We start from the raw sequence: 22,500 nt of genomic DNA, 5'->3' as shown, positions 1-22,500 counted from the left end.
AGGTTGATGGCCATCTTATAGACTAATGTATATAAAAGCCTTCAGGTAATAAGAAAAAACTATTACAATGTTGGTATTTCTTTTTGAAAGCAACTCCCAAACCCCCTTAAAAAACAATGAATGAAAATTAAGATCACACAGAAAGTTCACAGACTTTTAATTCCCAACCACCAGCCACCCATAATAGTGATAAAATGCCAATTTCATGAAAAATTATTATTAATATATTATTATTATATGAAGACGAACCCTATTCATATGGAGAAAGACTGCTAGGGGCAATGGACCTGAAATTCAAGCCTCCAACGAATATGGTGTTCAACTGAAAGGAATAACAGGAGGCAATAGGAAGTATAGAAAGAGTTCAGTTGTTAGAAAATAAAAAATAAATTGATAAAATAATAGATGAATAGACGAAAATGTAAGCAAATTATTAAATTATTATAAAATACAAGGAGAATTGTTTTAGGTCATATTGTGTTGCATATTCGCTTGGGTATTTGAAGGAAGAAAGAGAGGAACAGGGTCAGGCAAAATGACCTTCAAATGAAACTCACAAACAAAACATGACCTTTTTTTCACGAAATGTATGGCACCACAAAAACTCCTCTTCATTGAAAAGAAAAATGAAACAAAAAATTTATTGAAAAAATCTGTGAGAAGCAAAATAAATCTGTGAGAATAAAAAAACAACTATGAGTAAAAAAAATCGATGAGAATAAAACTTTCCATAAATAAAAACTGAGAATGCAAAAATGTAAGCCAACAAAAATCTATGAGAATAAAATACATTGTAAAATAAATCGATGAAAAAAAATCTATGAAAATCAAAGCAAAAAAGTCTATGAAAATCATATGAGATTCATAAAAAATCGATGAACATAAGAAATTCAGTGAATACAAAATCTATGCGAATCAAAACTAAAAATCTATAAATAAAAAACATCGATGAGAATAAAAGAAGTTTAAGAATAAAAAAACCTATGAGAATCAAAAGAAAAATAAATGTATGGAAATAAAAAAATCGATAAGAATAAGCAAATTTATGAGAAATAAAAAAAATCTATGGAAATAAAAAAATCCACGAGAATTAAGAAAATCTGAGTGAAAAATCTATGAATAAAAAGAAATCTGAGAATCAGGTCGCTCAAAATCCCACTTTTCCTTGAAAGAAAATAAGAGTTTAATTTGTTACAGGCAATTGCTTTTCCTCATTTTTACCAAGCTCCCCCCCCCCCCACTTCAATCCCCACACAACACGACCCCCCCCCCCCCCCCACCACTGTATTCCTAAAGTCTTTATAATTCAACGCATGAGAGAGCATCTCCGCTCTCTTAGATTTCACCCTGCGAGTCCAGCCAAGCGCGTTTTCTCTCTTTCTCTCTCTTTCCCTATCTCTCTCGTTCATTCATTCATTAACTGATACCTTTGACTTTTAAGTAAAAATCTGGCAAGCTCTCTCTCGCTCTCTCTCTCATTCGTTCATTCATTCATTAAAAACTGATACCTTTGACTTTTAAGTAAAAATTTGGTAAACTACTCTCTCTCATTCATTCATTCATTTACTACTGACGTCTTGTACATATTATGGAAAAATCTAAAGTAAACATAAATTAATTCCAAGTCAAGTTTTATAATGACTCATTCTCTCTCTCTCTCTCTCTCTTCTATGGCATTTGCAGAAAATTAAAAGTTTACTCATATGGGGGGGGGGGGGGGGGGGGGGGGGGGGGGGGGGGGGGGGGGGGGGGGGGGGGGGGGGGGGGGGGGTTGGGGGGGGGGGGGGGGGGAGAGTTTAGGCCGATATTTGCCACAGTAATAGCGCAAATTCGTAAAATGAACAAATATACGAAATACAGCAAATCATCGTTTCATATAGTAAGATTTAAAACTTTAATGGTTCAAATACACCTTTCAATATACTAGGAAGGCGGTAACTTAGTAGTCTTCCCTACCTGACATTCGCCTCCTGAATATCGCTTCTTTCCCTTAGGAATTGAAACTATACTCTGTTTTTTTCCATCTGTCCATCCGCCTGTGGTGTTTGCGCATGGTAACACTGCATCTCGGGCTTGAAATAATATCCTATTTCGAATCTTAACGGTGTAATTCGCATACAGTAAATTATTAAAACACTTCTCAGATGCAAATGTACACCCAGATATTCTTTTATTTACCTAAAACTTACACAAAGCATAACTATTTACAGCCTGGGACGCAGTGTTACCATGCGAAAACACTACAGGCGGATGGACAGATGGAAAAAAAGACAGAGTATAGAATATAAAATCTGGGTCAAAGGCCAAGAGCAGGGACCTACGATGAGGTCATTCGGCGCTGAAAGGGAAACAGAGTACAAAAAGGTTTGAATGGTGTAAAAAAAAAAAAATAGTTAAGTATATCTTAGTTCAACCAGACCGCTGAGTTGATTAACAGCTCTCCTAGGGCTGGCCCGAAGGATTAGATATTTTTTTGACGTGGCCAGGAACCAATTGGTTACCTAGCAACGGGACCTACAGCTTATTGTGGGATCCGAACCACATTATATCGGGAAATTCTAATCACCAGAAACAAATTCCTCTGATTCCTTGTCGGCAGAGCGGGGAATCGAACTAGGGACTACCGAATCAGTAGGCGAGCACGTAAACCACTCGTCCACCGAGGAAACAGTTGGAAAACCTCGCAGTTGCACTGTGAGTCAATTGTTAGGAGAGGGTGGAAGGGAAGTAAGATTGGAGAAGGAGAGAATAGGAATGAAAAGGGTTGCATCTAGGGTCCGAAGGGACGCTGCAAAGAACCTTCAGTAATGCCTACTGTTCGCCGAGTGAGGTGCACTGACGGCGCTATCCCTCTACGGAGTTTCAATACCTAAGCTCTAGATTTATAACCCATTCGGCTGGTTCTATTCCATCCGACATTATTTTCAAAAGGCCACAGAATAAAAAAAAAAAAGTAAAAACAGGCGCCATTATGATAATTTACTAATAGACGGAGTTCCTCGCTGGACGAGTGGTTAACGTGCTTGCCTACCGATTCGGTAGTCGCGAGTTCGCCTCCCCGTTCTTCCAATGTTAAATCAGAGGAATTTATTTCTGACGATTAAAAATTCATTTCTCGATATAATGTGGTTCGGATCCCACAGTAAGCTGTATATAGGTCCCGTTGCTAGGTATAACCAATTGGTTCCTATCCACGTCTAAAATTATCTAATCCTTCGGGCCAGCCCCAGGAGAGTTGTTAATCGGCTCAGTGGTCTGGTTAAACTAAGATACACTTAATTTCAACTAATAGACCGGGTTTAGCGAGGAATGAAACTAGTAGAGTAGCACCTCATCTACACAGGCCTTTCTGAGAAGAACGAGGAACAAAGTCCATTATGTATCAAAGTTGAGTTGAGTTGAATATAGAATTTAGGCCAAAAGCCAAGCACTGGGACCTATGAGGTCGTTCAACGCTGAAATAGAAATTGACAGTAAAAGGTTTGAAAGGTGTAACACGAGGAAAACCTCGGAGTTACACTATGAATCTAGTGTAGAGTGGAAAGTAAGATGAAGGAAGAGAATAGGAAAGGAGGTACAGGAAAAGGAATGAAAGTAGTTGCGGCTAGGGGCCGAATAAGGCACCCTGGAAAGATCCTTAAGTAGTGACTACAGTACACCACTTGAGGTCCACTAACAGTGCTACCCCCTTACGGGGGTTATGTATCTAAGACTACATTGTAGCCTGTGCTAGAGTAATTCATAGAAATATGACAGCTAAACACAGTTTCACCTATATTAACTTGAACATTCAAGGGTAAAATATGAGAACTTTTAAATACAGTAGAAGATAAATTGAGGTCCGGCAAGTGAAAACACACCGAGAATAAATGAAAGTAAGAACAAACAACTCAGTAAGAGGCTTTTCAGCCCACCGCAAAATCAGTTCAGCTGGGAGGAGCATGCTAATTATATCTGACGACCCAGAACACCTGCCGATGTTATGACGAATCCGTCAATACTGGTGTTATTTGAAATGCTGTTCAGGTGTAATTTTCGTTGCCGTCATTAGAAAGTCTCCCACTGAACTTTGGTGAATGTTCTTTCACTGTTTCGGTTCCTTTCCTCACCTGTCCCTTCAGTGTTTGTGGATTGAAATTGGAGCGTCAAATTCAGGCTAAAAGCCAAGCATTGGGACCTATGATGTATGGGTTTCAGGCATAATGCCAAGCACTGGGGCAACTAAGGCCATTCAGCGCTGAAACGGAAATCGACAGTGATAAGGTTTGAAAGGTGTAACAGGAGGAAAGCCTCACAGTTGCAGTATGAATCAATTGTTAGGAAAGGGTGGAAAGTAAGATGGAAGAAAGATGATATGAAAGGAGGTACAGTGAAAGGAATGAAAGTCGTTGCAGATAGGGGCTGAAGGGACGCTGTAAATACCCTGAAGTAATGTCTACATGGCACCATGTTCAGATCTGGCGGTAACCTTTCCAACCTCTCGGAGGAACTTTGGGTATCTTGTTGAGGTTACGTCTAAGGCACTGTCGGAATTGGAAGTGGAGTGTAAAATTTAGGTCAAAGGCTAAGCGCTGGGCACTTTAAGGTCATTCAGCGCAGAAACTGAAGTTGAAACAATGTTAGGAGGGGGATAGAGGGAATTAAGATGGAAGAAAATATGAACAGAGGCACAGTAAAAGTGATGAAATGGGTTGCAGCTAAGGGCCGAAGAGACGCTGCAAAGAACCTTAAGTAATGCCTACGATGCACCGCGTGAAAGGGCACTGACGGCACTACCCCCATACGGGGTCAAACAACTTCCCCTACAAAGACCAGTATTCAAAGACATTTACGAATGCGCTAGACGTATTCGTGTTGAAATTGGGATGACAGTGACTAGATTCGTGGCATACGAATCCTGGCCAGGGCAAAAGAGTTTCTCTTATGTGGGTTAGTTGCTTAAAAGGTATTACAAGTTATTTTCCAATACAAAGTGAATTTGATATTAACGAGAGAGAGAGAGAGAGAGAGAGAGAGAGAGAGAGAGAGAGAGAGAGAGAGAGAGTAATGACATGCTCTATTATCGTAATTATCACATATATATATGTGTGCATGTTATATATATATATATATATATATATATATATATTAATATATATATATATATATATATATATATATATATATTATATACACGCACAAGAGTGCCAATAACTCTTACGTGAAATTACTTACGTAGCCTGGAGCAACCGTTTCTACATATGTAACGTCAGCGCCATTAATAATATCTCTTATAATTAAACATGAGCTATTTATTTACTCGCTCGTTAACATCTCGCATGATGCAAATACCACCTCCCACATGTAATTACAGATCATTCCCGGGGCGTTAGTGTACAATGTATGGGTACTAAATTGATGTTACTTCGCATCGCCCTTCTATTACTGACCCTTCATATATTTTGTGCGTTCAGTATGTGATCAAGATTTCTTTCTTTCTTTCTCTCTCTCTCTCTCTCTCTCTCTCTCTCTCTCTCTCTCTTCTCTCTATATATATATATATATATTATATATATAGATATATATATATATATGTGTGTGTGTGTGTGTGTGTGTGTGGTATTGGCTAAGCGCTGGGCACTATAAGGTCATTCAGCGCTGAAACTAATGTTGAAACAATTGTTGGGAGCGGGGTCGAGGAAATTAAGATGGAAGAGAATATAAACAGAGGCGCAGTAAAAGGAATGAAAGGGGTTGCAGCTAGGGGCCTAAGAAACGCTGCAAAGAACCTAACTCTCTCTCTCTCTCTCTCTCTCTCTCTCTCTCTCTCTCCTCTCTCTCTATATATATATATATATATATATATATATATATATATATATATACATAGATTGTATATATATATATATACACAATATGAATACGTATACGTATATGTGAGTAAGTAAATAAACAATATATAGTATATTATATTACTATATATATATAATTAAGAAACTTACTGGATTTGACCTGTGCATAATAGTACTTCGTAGAGCAAACCACGTCGGGCAGGGCCCAAAAAATACGGTCCATCTAAGACACGAGAAGCTGGATGTCTGACGTAGCGCGAGGAATATACAAATCAAAGAGAAGAGAGTGAATGCCAGGGACCCAAAATGGGTAACTTCGTATTTCACTAATGTTATTCAAACTTTGATCTAATGTTATTTATTACATTATTATATAATTTATCGCTTTTCTTCTCTAATCAACGAACTCCTTTTTTTATGTATTTCTGATTGCTTCCTGTTACTTCTTTCAAAAGTACGCCATATGCTTTGAAAGCTTGAATTTCAAGTCAGTGGCCCCTGTGGGCTTGTTCTCCATGAAAAGGGGTAAATCTTCTAAACAGCAACAACAACAACAATAATAATAATAATAATTGAAAAAGAAACCCACAAATTCAATTTGTAACTTGTTTACTTCTAAGTATTTACATTTAGTTTTACTCCACACTATTTTCTCACTGAAGGCGAATTGCTAGACAAAAGCATTCGTAAATAATTTGTTTTATAAGATTGAAGGAGAAAAACAAGATAGGGGTTTGGGGGGAAGGGGGATTTGGGACATGCAGGTGGACATGTCGATTCTTCTGTACGCGCCTGCGTACAGCACTAATTCACATCCCTTAAGACGTCTCGAATAAATGGGTTTTTCGTCTGGAGTCATACAGGAAATTAAACAACTTCGACATCTCAAAATTCTGACAGGGTATTTCACTCAAAACCACACAACCCAGAGTAATTCGTGAGAACGGAAATAGTGATAATACGGTTTGAAAGGTGTAACAGAAAGAAAACCTAGCAGTTACACTAAGAAACAATTGTTAGGAGAGGGTGGGGTGGGGGGGGGGAGTGACACGGAACAAAGAAAATATGTACGGATGCACAGTAACAGGAATGGAAGGGGTCGCAGCTAGTATCCTAATGGACGCCGCAAAAGGCCTACAATGCACCGCTTGAGGTGCATTGGCGGCGCTGCTACCCTCCTACGGGGCGTATGACACCATAGCAATTAAATACGTCAATTTAATTAACGCGTGAATATAAAAACGTACATAAAATAAAATTTTGAGTCCCGCTATTAGAAGAAACTCAAGGTAGACACCGAAAAAAAACGAAACCTACAAAAAAAAAACAAAAAAAAAATTAATAATAATAAAATAAAAACATCCACTGACCTGAAACCTTGCACCTTGTCCTTGAGTCTGGACGTCGGGGTCCTGGGACCTCCCATTTTGACCAGCATCTGGGCCAATTGCATCTCGTCTTCATTCATCTTGATCTGGTTCGGTCAAGCGTCGCCTCCCACGACCACACGGATACACACACAAACGCACACACGAACACAGTTATGATCTCTTCAGAATGGCAACGACAAACGTTTGTCACCTCGAGTATTTTTTTTTTTTTTTTGGCGTCGCTTGAAGGAAAAAAAATATATAGGAATAGAGATTGCAACTTGAAACGTTGCAAGTCAGAATTCTTGACTCATCACCCGTCTCTCCGCAGGTTGCAATGCAACAGGTCGATGGCACGTGCTGGGAACACGTTGGTAGACACTTTTAAATACTTACGAAAACACACGGGGTACACAAGGGACATATATAACGTATTGGCAGAACACGGACTCGCGTGTTTATCGTTTTGAGAGAGAGAGAGAGAGAGAGAGAGAGAGAGAGAGAGAGAGAGATTGTGTAATGATCTTTCACTGCATGCACATGCCTAAATGTCTTAAGCCACTTTCTAAAAATGACTGCATAACAACATCTAATGGACTCCCTCTCTCTCTCTCTCTCTCTCTCTTTCGTTAATGAAATGTCCTAATCCCAGGCGAGGGAGTGAAACTAAGAACACCCTCGGTCAATGAAGAGAGCGAGAGAGAGAGAGAGAGAGAGAGAGAGAGAGAGAGAGAGAGAGCAGCTTTCCTTAGTTAGGTTAAGTAACATTTAATCACGCGAGCTTTCACCAAAGTTCATTATCACCGCGTAGGTACGACTGACTTTCCCAGTTCAGTTCCCACATTCCCCGCCCATTCTCTCAAAAACTACAATAATGTACGACACAACGACCTGAAATAAACGCGAATGAATCAAACGCCTACTGCACATGCGCGGAAGTAACACGGGAACGCGTTTTAAATGTCGAAAACGGGAAATAAACACTTGAGCGAGTCGGGACACGCGGCAGAGCGACCCGTGTTCTTTGCGAGAGAGACTTTGAATCACGACACTCGGACAACCAAGATGATCTGACAGACGTGACAGGGCAGACTTCTGACGGGTGGCGCCAGCAAAAGCGCGCGTAATGACGATGGCTGGAAGAGCGCTCGCGCACTGCTCTACCTTTCACCTGGGTCCACACCACACTGTCGGCTAGACTACTTCTTTCAACATTCTTACTATTAAGCCCCGCCCACTGACCCACTGGTGCCACCCATCAACACGAATGGGACTCCGCCCACAATTATGACTGAACTCGTGCCCTCAGAATATTCAAGTGCATGTAAAGATACACTTACATAGACCTATTACTCTGGGCACTGATTTCAAAGATATACATGATTAACTCTCGCTCCCTCGGGTCACTCACAGTCAATTCAGGTAAAAGCAACTAACTGACAAGCTTATCTAAAAAAAAGTGAGAAATTCGATGAAGCCAGGATTACAATATATACGTATGCATAACTGAATCAAGAAAATATGGGAAGTGATGAATATATAGGTATGTATTTTTTCCTTTGCATTCCCATTCTGTCATTCGTATGAGCTTTCTTCGTAAACTTATTTTTATATTTTTTCAGTCTGCTAAGTAAAGAACAAGTCGAAAGGCCTGCATAACTCCATAGTTTCTCTTTCCTTACGGTATTTTGTCTTATTATATATATATATATATATATATATATATATATATATATATATATATATATATAATATAAGACAAAATATTTTCTTAGTATATATATATATATAGGTAGTTTTGTCTATTATATGGTATATATAATATATATATAGATATATATATATATATCATATATATATATAGACTTAAAATTACAAAATCCCATAAGGAAAGAGAAACGATGGGGTTATACACACACACACACACACACACACACATATATATATATATATATAAATCTGCGGCTATTTTTAAATCGGTATATCAGGTTACAACAATTATTAAGTCAATTTTCCTAAGGTCTTTGAGATTTGCTCACCGTACAATGGCCTTCGGGGGATGTCAAGAAGATATCTTATTGCACTGGTATTCTATCTGAGAGAGAGAGAGAGAGAGAGAGAGAGAGAGAGAGAAAGAGAGAGAGAGAGACCTTCTTCAGCTCAGAATTGCCTTTGGCCTCTAAACAGCAACATGAACGACTCCGAAGGATTCATTATCGTGACCTGGCAACGTACCGGATTAATGCGTAAAGACACTTATTATAACTTATTCGCTAACTCAGACGTACTGTCGATCGTCGGGTTGCCAGATCACGATAATGAAGACGTCAGAGACTCGGTGGCTGCTGCTGTTGTGGTACCGTAGATATCCACAATCTAAGTTGTCAAAACTTCCTTTTCCTCCACAGGATCGCACCGCGATATACGTCAAAGTCTCCGTTTCTTTCTTGAATGACTTAATGAATTATCATATATGATCGGATCCCCGGGACAGTGCCGTCCGTTTGTTTGTATGGTGATTTTACCTTGCATGGAACCAGTGGTTATTCAGCAACGTGACTTCCGAACCACGTCAAGCTATCACCAGAAATACACATCTCTCACTCCTCAATGGAATGGCCGAGAACCGAACCCGCGACCACCGAAGTGGGCCGCCAACACCATACCAACCACGCCACTGAGGCGCTAGTGCCGTCAGTGCACCTGACGTGGTGCACTGTAGGCAGACATTACTTTAAGGTTCTTCGGACCACAGCTGCAACCCCTTCCATTCCCTTTACTGTGCCTCTGTTCATATTCTCTTTCTTCCATCTTACTTTCCTCAACTCTCTCCAAACAATTGTTTCTGAGCGCAACTGCGAGTCGGGTTTTACTTCTGTTACACCTTTCAAACGTTTTTATTCCTCTCAATGTCCCTTTCAGCCTAATATTCCAATCAAAATATGACCAGACATGCGTGAATTATCAATCCTAAATCAACATTCACTTTCAAATGACTCCTCAGACACTTTTAAAATTCTCCAGTAGTTTCTTTAAAACAAAACACTAGAGTAATAATGATAATAACAATGGAGAAGCAAATCCACAGTTATGTAAATGTACATATATTTAAATTTAAAAACAGCAAGAATAGCTTTCGGGAATCTGTTCGGTTCCCTTATCAATCTCTAAGGGAACTCGAATCTTTCAGAAACCAGCGCTAACTCCTCGAAAAAGGAATCTTTCCATCCTTCTCAATAACAAGGATCACACACCTTCCATTGAAAGCTGGGTTAGGGCCTAACCATGAAAAAACAACAGAGACAAACCAGTTAAAGTTAACTCTATTAGGAGATGAAACAACGGACGATGTCGCAACAACACATTCAAAGATCACCAAAAGACCTGCAGCCAGTATTATCTCGTCATTCTTTAGGAATTTAATTATCTTATCCCGCCAGGATATCCGGAGAACTGTAAAGGATGCGAGAGCCACATCCTACACAAAAGAGACAGTTTATATCATGATAACATATTTATAGCTCTAGCTCGCTAAACATGCTCTAAAACCGTAACAAAACGGCAGACATACACGAAGCTTACTTCCTTTATAAAAGACTATCCAAACCATTAAGGACTGGAGAGAGAGAGAGAGAGAGAGAGAGAGAGAGAGAGAGAGAGAGAGAGAGAGAGAGAGAGAGAGAGAGAGATAAAAACTTTACCAAATCTCAAACATGGTTTATTTCTCATGAAACATTCAACAGAAGTTTGTCAACTTTTAAAGAACCCACAGACAGACAAAAAACTTGACAAAATCTCAAACACGGTTTATTTCTTATGAAACATTCAACAGAAGCTTGACAAAGACTATCAAAGAACACACACACACACACACAGAGCAGCCGACCTTCACATGCAAACACTGATTTAAAAACAAATTATATTTACATCTAGTTACAATCGTAACAAGAGGGAGCAATCAGATATACAATTTCAGTATAAAGAAAAACTACAAACTACCTGTATTGAGCTTTCCCAAGACACCTACAAAAAGAAAAAAAAAAGGAGCCAATCTTACGTTTTGAAACAACTACACCTGTTCAGGGAGGAAGCCGGAACAATGGCTGCCACTTCCAGCTAAGTGCTTCTCTTAAGAGCCGCATTTTGATGCATTTAACGGTTCGAGCTCTCGCGTCCTTATTTAATTGGGCTGGCCTTGTACCAGCATGTCCTCATACCCCGTGAACATCCCACAAGCCTACATTCAATCACTCACTTCGTGAGAATATGAGTTTGCTCAAATAATATAGACTAAAGCTTTTAGAATACGCCGTGTTTTTGGATGGTTGCTTATGCTTGTCTGATATTTAGTTGATTCTATCGTCAGACAAATAATTGTCCTTCCTTCAAGAGTAAATATTTGTATATTCATTCATTCGATTAACATGCATGGCACAGGCCTAGCTTCATTATAAAACTGGCATCGTTATGTTAAGACTACTCTAACAATTCAGTCGAATGTGGCGTGGTTGGTATGGTGTTGGCGTCCAACCTCGGTGGTCTCTAGTTCGATTCTCGGCCATTCCATTGAGGAATGAGAGATGTGTATTTCTGGTGATAGAAGTTCACTCTCGACGTGGTTCGGAAGTCAAGTAAAGGTAAAGCCGTTGGTCCCGTTGCTGAATAACCACTGGTTCCATACAACGTAAACACACCATACAAACAAACAAAATCCAGTGTTAGAATTACGCTACACATCCGCCGGTAAACGTATTCGACAGCATTTCTTTCTACGTAAACAAAATTAATTCCATAATATACTATACATCACTTTCAGTTCTGAATTATACTAAACCTAGGCCTAACCGTATATGTAACAAGCTTTGCGGCCTGTTTAGTACAAGCCTGTTGAGGATTACCGCAAAAACACAAACAAGACTAAATATCATGAAGATAATGAATTTTCAAGAAATATTGGTCGTAGATAACGACCCTCGAAAACCCTTGGAGTGAAACACGATGAGCAACAACTGACCCCACCCACGTAAATTTTGGCAATGAAAAACAATTTTATTACCAGATTATTACGATCTGATATCGAGGTTGACTTGTAACACTTTATCGACGACGAAAAAATATTTTTAAAATGAATATGGATACGCCTACTGGGGAGCCCTGCATGAAGTTGGTATATAATAGCAAACTAACTTAGGAAATAGCACTTTTGACTGCTTTTATTAAAGCCATTTGTGCAATAAGTAAAAGATAGAGTGCCACTTTGGCTTATCTACACGTCACCTCCGAGGTGCTAGTACTAAACATGGAGGAAGCTCCTTGGGATGCCGTGTTTAGTACTAGCCCCTTGGGAATCAGAGTATTATATACACCCATTTCTATAGTCTGTGGTCTACAAATTATATTCATAAACGATATGTTCGTTCGGCCATTTACTTTGCATTTACCATACGGTGTTTAGCACCTCGGAGTAGGTGACGCGTAAATAACAAGCCATAGTAGCTATGTATTAATCGTAGTAGTAGGACACTCACCATTATACACATCTAAAACATATTGATTAGAATATTCTGGTAGAAGTTAAATGCCTATTTTACGACCATTTTGCCGAAAACCCAAACAGACCACAGAGTTAACTTTAAGGCCTAGTCAGTCAATAGGCCTATTCATGGATACTTTGAAACCAAATTCCAGTGGGATTTTCCGATTTTGCACCTTTATTGTCGGTTGTAATACTTTGGTCAACGATATTGCCATTGTGTTGATTTAACTTCCATTTTCTTCTACTGGAGAGAATGCACAATTGAAATTTTGACATTGTGCAAAGTTGCAGCCAAATCGCCATCCTGCACTAAACCTAACTCAACAAAACTGTTTTTAACGGGTGAATAATACCATTAGCAATCTCAAAGTAAAAGTTTCCTGATTCGGACAACAAAATTATACCTGAAATTGCAAAAGGTGGTTATAAAAATTATACTTATTCAACTTACCAACAGCTCCTTCTCTCAGAAGTCTTGAATACATTGTGTGATTCAGAGTAGGCCTAGGGATCTCTAGTATGAGGGCCCTATGTATATTTCTGCATATCTCGACTAATTCCACGTCTTCTGTTCACTCACAGGTATTTTAAACTGTCAACGGAAGATAACATGGGAACAATTTGTCCACAGACAGAATGAACAAACTGGAAAAACCGGAGTTCCGCACATTTCACATATCGCCATAACAAAACTACCAGTTGGAGCATCGATCATCGATGTCACAATGTTCGAAACAATATTATTCTTATTTTTTTAATTAAATTAACGCCGCGGATTGTAAAACCAGTTCGTACAATCCGCAAAGAAAATTTACTTTAAAATCACACTTGTGGAATTTATATATAAGTTTAAAACATAGCTTCGTTGTTTTTTTTAACACGGAATTACATTGCACAATAATGTGGAAGTACATTTGACACCAAGTTGTGGAACCGACAGCAAACGATCTTGCTTCAAACTGGCACCATTTTTAAATAAACGCTTGGCAAGCCATTAACTATGTATTAGCAAACGTTTCAAAATTAGAGAGAGAGAGAGAGAGAGAGAGAGAGAATGACATTTTCTCTTTTAACTTTATAGAAAACGGTTTATCTTTAATGGGTACACCTTAGTAATTTTCCGAGCAACACAACATTTCTAGAATATTTTTCGAACTTTTGTAGGGAGATTCCACAGACCTTTGGGGTGAGATGATTATTACTAGCGATTTATAAATATATAACGGTTTCGTCAGACACTGTTGAACTATAGATATGAAACTTGGGTAGAACTGGTCTTATGTCTTCTGTAACTTTTTTCAAATGAACACCACTTTCTTCGGATGCTTGAATTTCAAGTCAGTGGTCCCTGTAGCATTGTTCCTTATAATTAAGGTTCATGTTGATAATAATAATAATAATAATATAATAATAATAATAATAATAATAGTGTGTGATACATGAGCTTGCAGCTACGGAGCTAGTTTGTCCATAAGTAAAATTAAGCAAAAGGCATGAAATCAAAACAGTTAATATACATAGGCTATGGTAACCCCTTGGGGAATATATAAGAATTTCTTGATCCTACCTATGATCACCTATGGAAGACCCAGTGCCAAAAAAAAAAAGAAATACAAAAATATATATTTGTTACCTACTCTTTAAATCGTAACAAATACCCATAATTTTTGCTCTAAATTTATAAGGCATTCCAATGAAAACAAAACCATTCTGTAAATATATATATTTTAATTTTGTTCGGAATACATTGCTCGACAGACACAAATTAACTTGTATCGTTTTGAAAACCTTAATAATCAGGGCCTGGGGTAGTATACTCACTAACTGTGGTTGAAGCCATGTTTGTAACATTGCTCAACTAATGTTTCCTCAATAGTAAAATGATCTGAGAGACAAGAACCTTTGCTGACAACAGATATATCTAGCTTCTTCCTGAAACTGACAATTATGAGATCTTTGATATTGTAACTCTCATCTGAATATAAGTGAAAAACTTGAGAAAAAAAAAATAACTGGGGAGACTCGCGGGCAAGAAAACCACGTTTATCTTTATTCCTCAGGGCAGTAATACACTAGAAAGAGGTTCTGGGTTTCCCTCCACAGGCAAAGTTTTAATGAAGATGGTCAAGCAGTTAACCATTCTTTTTTTTTTTCACGACTGGGTAATGTATTCACCACAAAAACACATCAAGGAGATGCAAGCTCCTCCCATGAGGATGTAAAAAGGCCCCTGTAGGTGAGAGAGTGAAAAGGCCAGCTGGCCTAAGCTCCTATCCTGAAAAGAAAGAGAGGAAGCTCTTACATGCCATAAGAAATAAGTCCCTCATACCTGGCCTAACTAACCTAACCTAACCTAGCCTAACCAACCTAACCTAACCTGGCCTAACTAACCTAGCCTAACTAACCTGACCTAACTAACCTAACCTAACCTAGCCTAACTAACCTAACCTAGCCTAACTAACCTAACTTAACCTAGCCTAACTAACCTAGCCTAGCCTAACTAACCTAGCCTAACTAACCTAATCTGGCCTAACTAACCTAAACTAACCTAGCCTAACTAACCTAACCTGGCCTAACTAACCTAAACTAACCTCACCTAGCCAAACTAATGAAACCTATCAGGTCGAGCATCTTTGCATAAGATGACATGACAGCAACATCTAGGTATCATAAAGAAAGCTTCATGACATGAGGTGAGTAATAAAATTTCATCAAGCTAAATTTCATCAATTTAGAAAGAAAAATGTCCCTACCTCGCCGAATTTGTCTCTGAACTCATCCATTGTGTCGTCGTACCATTTCTGGATGAGCCCTGCCTCTGTCAAGCGCTGTATTCCTACGTCGATCTTGAACCGCCAGGGAGCATGTTTGTAGATCAGGAAAACGAGGTACCCTGGATAAAGCCTTTCTTTCATTCTGTAGGTCACAGACTCATGGCCAAGAATGTGGTAGAAGACTTGGATGAAGGAGTAAGTGTCGAAGTGGGCGTGGGTGCCATTCAGCACCTTGTAGACACAGGGTTCGATGCCACCCCAGTAAAAGAAGGAGTGATTCAGAGGCACTTGGTCTAACTTGCGTCCGAGGGTGGCTAGTACCGGGTGGTCGGACGTTCTCAAGGCCTCAGGCGCGGGGTCCCCATAATCTAGCACGCAAAGCCTGTGGAGAGAAAAAGTCTTGAATAAAGTTCGAACGGTTCTCTTATGAAAAAAGACAAAAATGTAAACACTTGTTCATTTCCTGACCATAAATCTCATCTCCCCACTCATAAATGCAGGGCGGGGGGAACATGACCTGACTAAATGTAATACACAGAGTATTGAACCCAGGTCTTTCAACTGAAAGGCAAGGGTGCTGCCAGCAAAATCACGCAGGTGAAAACAGGAGTTGGCAGTTAAAGTACCACTATACCTAATTACCTGACTTGTGTGATTCAGCTGATAACACCCTAGCCTTCCCATAGAAACACTAGGTTTGTTGCCAATGTGAATCAGATATTAATTCCTGTTCCATATGTGACTGTTGGTATATAATATATGTATATATATCTTCAGACTTCAGCACGATCCCCAGTTGCAATAGTTGTTTTTGATATTTTGATAAGCTTTCTCCATGCGTAACATAATTTACAGTCTGGTTCTTATTCAAAATGAAAGGTCCTTTAAAGACACTATGCCTGTGGGGATCGTACCATCAGTACACCTCATGCGGTGCACTGTAGGCACTACTTATGGTTCTTTGCAGCGTCCCTTCGGCTCCTAGCTGCAACCCCTTTCGCTCCTTTTACTGTACCTCCCTTTTTATTCTCTTTCTTCCATCTTACTCTCCTCAACCCTCTCCTGACAATTGTTTCTTGGTGTAATTGCGAGGTTCTCCTGTTATACCTTTAATACCTGCTTACTCTCAACTTCCTTTTCAGCGCTAAATAATCTCATAGGTCCCAGTGCTTGGCCTTTGGCGTCAATTATATATTCCATTCTATTCTAAAGAAGCTACGCGTGCAGAACGTGACAAAAGATTATTTATTTTATTTAATTTTTTTTTGCTTACCTGTAATCACTGTCCGCCAGTTCCTGCATCGTTTCAATCCTCTTGGGAAAGACGGGGATGGTGAGCACAGCAATCAGATTGCTAGTATAGCTAATGTTCAGAATCCAGGACGACACAGACCACAGCAAAAGGAACAGCCGGGTACGCCACTGCTCAGGAACCACTTCCGGCGAATGTGACAACAGGCCCTGCAACAAATGTTGACATGAGGAGGATTCTGTGCAGCTGGAACCTCAACATTGTACAAGCGAAGTTGCAACGCGTTGCTACCCTAATGCAATTCTTGTATTTGAATTATATTCATACATGTTTATTAATTTGCTATTTTTTTCCTACTACCCGATCTCTTCTCTCTGTCTTTCCTATTATTACCTTCATTCACTTCTTTCAAATGAACACCACCATATTCTTTGGAAGCTTGAATTTCACGTCAATGGTCCCTGTGGTGGGTTTGTTCCATTTGAACAGGGTTCATCTTCTGAATATAATAATAATAATAATAATAATAATAATAACAATATTCTTTGGAAGCTTGAATTTCACGTCAATGGCCCCTGTGCTGGGCTTGTTCCATATGAACAGGGTTCATCTTCTGAATATAATAATAATAATAATAATAATAATAATAATAATAATAATCCCTAAAACTATCATTTTCCCCATATTTCTGTTTGATCATTTTTGGTCTAATTTGTCAAGATATGTTAGGAGATTTCTACAGAGCGTTCATCTCTGCAAGACTGAGTGACGGCAATCTCTCATATACACTGCAATGTCTCCCAGGGCATAAGGCTCTGTTGGTGAGAAATTTCTCTTTATAAACTCAAAACATTCAGTCAAATCCCTTCAAAATCACCAGACAGTCTTGATGGAGCAACATCTGTTCCTTTCCCTGTCTCTACAATTCTTTAGAGTTGCATTCTCCCGACTAGAATTCTTTCTCCTTTTCATTTCCGATTTTCTAAGCATTCCGTAAGTTTTGAATTTTATTGTCTCCAAGGCAATTTTGACCCATTCCTGTTGACCTTATCATCAATCGACAGCGTGTTGTATCTTACCTGCTGGAACATTTTCAACCCTTGTTCTCTGATCATCTCGGCGACCTCATGACCTCAACAACGCTGCTTTTAGTATTTAATATCTCTGAGATTCGGCAATGTTAAAGTTCACTTACTTTCTAATTTGACACTTTTCTTATTATTATTGTCTGGTATTTGACACCACAAGATGGACGTTCCTCGTTGGACGAGTGGTTTTCGCACTCGGCTACCAGTCCAGTGGCCCGAAGTTCGATTCTCGGCTCGGCCAACGCGGGATCAGAGGAATTTATTTCTGGTGATAGAAATTCCTTTCTCGATAAAATGTGGTTCGGATCCCACAATAAGCTGTAGGTCCCGTTGCTAGGTAACCAATTGGTTCCTAGCCACGTAAAAATATCTAATCCTTCGGGCCAGCCCTAGGACAGCTGGTAATCAGCTCAGTGGTCCGGTAAAATTATGATATACTTATTTAACCACACGATCGCTCGATTCTAGTCTGAGTTGTTCTGTAAATTCCTGATAGCCAGTGACATCGTGGGTAATGAGACACTAATACTTGCTTGTCAATGGGAAAAGAAAGACTCTACCTGAAAAATAGAGATGGCGTTGTTGATGAGAGACTTCTCGTACTCGCGATACAGGAGATGATACGCGATCGAAGTGGAGAGGGCGGACACGACCGTGGCGATCCAAACGGTTACATCGAATGGATACAAGATGTTTTTCCACCTGGGAAGCAGTGGAGGAATCTGAAGCATGATCCCATACCTGGAAATGTATCAAATAAGGCCAAATGATCGAATAAGAATACCGATGACATGATTGTATATAGATACACTTACAGGATATGTTAGGATGTAGGGTTGGCAATGATTAAATCAAACTGATTTAATCAAGTGATTAAATCATTGGTTTTTTCATTAAAAAATCATTATTTTTAAAATTATTTCTTTTTTATTTGAAAGCAAACAAATTGAAACATATGGTTTGGAGGTTAATAAAAACTCAAGCATAACTGTGCTGCATCTATTTATATAAAAAAAATTGCAAGTACATACTTTAAGCCAGAACTGGAAACCTAAATGATAAATCAATAGTAATTCTGTCATAAAATACATTTTGAGGAAAAAAAGGACAGAAAAACTTCTAACAAATAAAAAATAAATAAAAATTCAAAATAAATTAAAAAATCAAATAAATCACTGATTTAAAAAAAATTTATTTGTAGATGTCTTTTCAATCCTTTTTTTCCCTCAAAATGTATTTTATGATAGAATTACTAATTTATCTTTTAGGTTTCCAGTTCTGGCCGAAAGTATGTACTGGCAATTTTCTTTATATATCAAAATAAATAGATGCAGCACCGTTATGCTTAATTAAGTTTTTATGTTAGCATGTGACCACATTACTGTCAGAAACTCAATCGGCAACTTATGCATGTCATAAACATGTCGGTAACTTATCTTAAAAATGTCATGAAGATGTCGGCAACTTATCTTATACTAGTCATAGATACGTCTGCAACTTATCATATACATGTCGGCCACTTATCTTATATAAACGTCGTAAACGCATGTCTCAGCAACTTATTGCATACATGTCACAAACAGGTTGAAAACAAGTTGACGACTGTAGGTGAAGAATGAACCTTTGGTATATATAGGAGTGCTCGATAATTTTACGAAGCACTGATTAAGACTTCTATAGTAGATTCACACCAACCGTGCATTTAATGTCTAGGTCCGCCCCCTACAACGTTCCTGATTGGCTGTTGATAAGCCAATCACAGGGCTGGAAACTCTAATTCTCTCGAGAGAGTTCACATAGGCAGGATGTATGTTCCACCTCATACTGAGGGCTGCGCCTTTCAAACGTATACCTCATGAGAGGTGGATAAAACATCCTGCCCATGTGAACTCTCTCGAGAGACTGAGAGTTTCCAGCCAGATATCCAGGCTGTTTGTCATGTGTGAGCGACAAGTTGCTGGCATGTTTTGCTCTAGGGAGGGCATTACACTTGTAATAACTCGACCGCGTTCGTCTAAACGAGATCTGCAAAACGCAGCAAATGAGCAACTGACCCTTCCAGAAGATATGGAACTGTCATGTGGAACTCTCGCATCCTCTCCGGAGTCATCAAGCCGAAATTGATGAAGATCTCGCTGCTGCCTTCCCTCACAGGATCCAGTAACTGATCCCAGCTCAGTTCAACTGAAAGAGACAGCACACATAATGTAAACAAGCTGAGCGGCATATTCAAATAAAAATGCAAAACAGAACAGAATAGAAAAGAGAAGTTAGGCTGAAGGCTAAGCACTGGGACCTAAGATGAGGTCGTCATTCAGCGCTGGAAAGGAAAATGATAGTAAGATATGATGAGGTCACTCAGCGCTGAAAGCTAAGGACTATACTAAAAAATTCCCCTTCTGCTAATATATATGAAAATATATTAATTCCTAGGTAGAGCGCATTGGATTTTAAAGGACATTTGTACCTTAATGCATGCATATGAATCACGGTGATGTTATCTTAACCGCCAAAATCACCGACCATTAAGAGAGAGAAGGCGTGTCTGAAAATCCACAATGCACTACTCACATTTCGAGGTCAAATTCAGAGTAAATCGGAACGCTGAGGACATCGCCCCCAGTATCTTGAGGTTCATCCCCTTCAGTTTCCCGTCTGAATCACTGTAGAACAGTGGCCTGTCGACAGTCTGCGCGAATACCTGAACGAACTTGGTGGTCATGTCGTCGAAACGGTCGATGAAGAGCCGTTTCCAGGTGCTGAAGTCTCCCGGGTTCCAGGCGCCGAGGTCGACCAAGTGGTCGGCTACGACGAACGGCTTCCAGGCCCACACCCGGAAGAGGGGCCGGCTCTGAGCGTCTGGCTTCCTGGGGGCGAGGGGGCAGAGGAGGGCCGCCGAAGGCGTTCTGAAGAGCAAAGGCGTCTGCAGGAGGTCCGTCTTCCTGCAGTTGGTCGAGGTTGATATGAGCACGACGGCTGAGGCGTTCCAGTTTTCGGGAGGGCTCTGCAGAAGCGACCAGGAATCATCTTCTGACGTAGCTACCACCACAATGACACCTGGAAAAAAAAATAAATAAACACTGGAACATTTCCTGACCTCGCACCTGTTATGTCAACGATTCTACTACAATGAAAACTGAACAAAATAAAGTCATCATTGTATGTTCAGTGAGACTTGACTGCTTTGTCCGTAAAATAATTGGCGTTAGAATTTGGAGTTATCACTTCCCAGATTCTGACATTTCTCGTCACTGTCTAACTTCTGAGTCTCCACTATAATACTTTCATTTCAGAGAGTGTACCTTGTTGTCCTTTTTCAATTCTGGCCACTTGATTTATAGTCTTTGATCAGTATTTTGGCCGAATTCCAGTTTCCGTTTGAGTACAGAGAAGATACTTGACTGTCAAATGCGCTCCTTAACTTTTGCATCTGCAAATACTCTCTTGGTTCCTCTGAAAGCTTTTCATTGGTGACTGCTGTTCATCTTTTCTTTTTCAATGCATTTATCCAAGCATTCCTGAAAGCAGTCACGCCTACCAACTGCATTAAACAATATGGCTTGCGTCTATTGCGAGGTGGAACAGAGGTTACCCTAAAAAAATGCATCTTAAATGTTTATTATAATACAGACAATGAGATATCTGGCTTGATTTATTGGTTCACAACGTCAGACAACTAGACCACTGCAATAATCCACCATTTTTCCACTCCAGCCTGTCATGCATCATTGCTTAAAACTTTCAGATATTTTAGAAGACTTGTAGAGCATTTATCTAAAGAAAAATTAATTAGCTTCTAACAGAAAGATGATTCCTTATCTGTGTACATTACATATCGGTTCACCAAATCAATATTTCACTGTACATAACTCTGGTTTATACGATAATTTTCAAAATTTGTGTGAATGATTTCCTGACAAAATATTGGTTACATCAAGGCGACCTACCGGTGGTTACTTTATCAGCAATTGGGTGATTTTTGTCGTTCATTTATCAGCAACTGGATGATTTATGATTCATTTATCAGCAACTGGGTGACTGAAGTGTTTGTTTACCTGCAACTGGGTGATTGAAGTATTTAATTTATCAGCAATATCAGAATGCGCTGGGGTAGATGAGACAAGCGCTTATCGTCTTCGTAACAATATCCAGTGCCCTTGGGCGGGTGGGGGCGGGGTGGTAAGCAGGGGACATTCTTGAAAGATTTACGCCAAAAGTGTTCATGTGTCCCTTGCAAGTCTTTAAGGAAAAGCAGCAAAAAATAGACCTACCCACTTTCAGAGGACCGCGCTCCGACCTCCCGCCCTCCTCTCCACTCCCAGTGCCGTTGGAAATCACCACTTCTCCTCCTCCTCCTCCGTCAGGTGACGCCGGCGGGAGGCGCAGAAGTGTGAGGGGCCTGTCGATGCATCCAAAGCTTCCGGAGTCTTGGCCCTCCTGCAGGACGAGGGCAACGCTCTCCTCCCTCAGAGGACCTGTCACCAGTTCCCCGACAATTTGGGGAACGAAGGACCTGACCCGTTCGTCGTAGGCGGAAGCGGCGTCTGAGGGTTCCTGAAGAAGCCTGAAGGCGTGTCCCATCGGGAAGAGCAAGAACAGACTGAAGTTGAGGAGATTCATCGCGACGAAGTGATTACTGTTCTGCCGAT

General features: G+C 39.7%; 3 protein-coding genes across 3 annotated transcripts in view; 1 reads left to right on the top strand and 2 right to left on the bottom strand.

Moving 5' to 3' along the window:
• The window catches only part of LOC135196417 (NAD kinase-like), a 263,723-nt gene extending 256,279 nt beyond the window's left edge, over window positions 1-7,444 (bottom strand). Inside the window, exon 1 of the mRNA XM_064223223.1 lies at window positions 7,202-7,444. Within this exon, the coding sequence (XP_064079293.1) occupies window positions 7,202-7,299 (98 nt within the window). The 5' untranslated portion in view covers window positions 7,300-7,444. The remainder of the gene's footprint in view (window positions 1-7,201) is intronic.
• LOC135196422 (major facilitator superfamily domain-containing protein 8-like) overlaps window positions 1-22,500 on the top strand; it is a 533,321-nt gene that overhangs the window by 302,065 nt on the left and 208,756 nt on the right. The window lies entirely within an intron of this gene.
• LOC135195980 (ionotropic receptor 21a-like) lies at window positions 14,446-22,471 on the bottom strand. Its single transcript, XM_064222481.1, has 7 exons — window positions 22,123-22,471; window positions 20,423-20,908; window positions 19,906-20,035; window positions 18,412-18,592; window positions 16,785-16,972; window positions 15,491-15,893; window positions 14,446-15,012 (listed from the first exon to the last, which is right to left on the bottom strand). The coding sequence occupies exons 1-7, from the start codon at window positions 22,469-22,471 to the stop codon at window positions 14,890-14,892; spliced, it is 1,860 nt and encodes a 619-aa protein (XP_064078551.1). The 3' UTR covers window positions 14,446-14,889.

The sequence above is a fragment of the Macrobrachium nipponense genome, chromosome 17, assembly GCF_015104395.2.
Source record: "Macrobrachium nipponense isolate FS-2020 chromosome 17, ASM1510439v2, whole genome shotgun sequence".
NCBI lineage: Eukaryota > Metazoa > Arthropoda > Malacostraca > Decapoda > Palaemonidae > Macrobrachium > Macrobrachium nipponense.
This window is presented reverse-complemented; position numbering and strand designations above follow the sequence as displayed.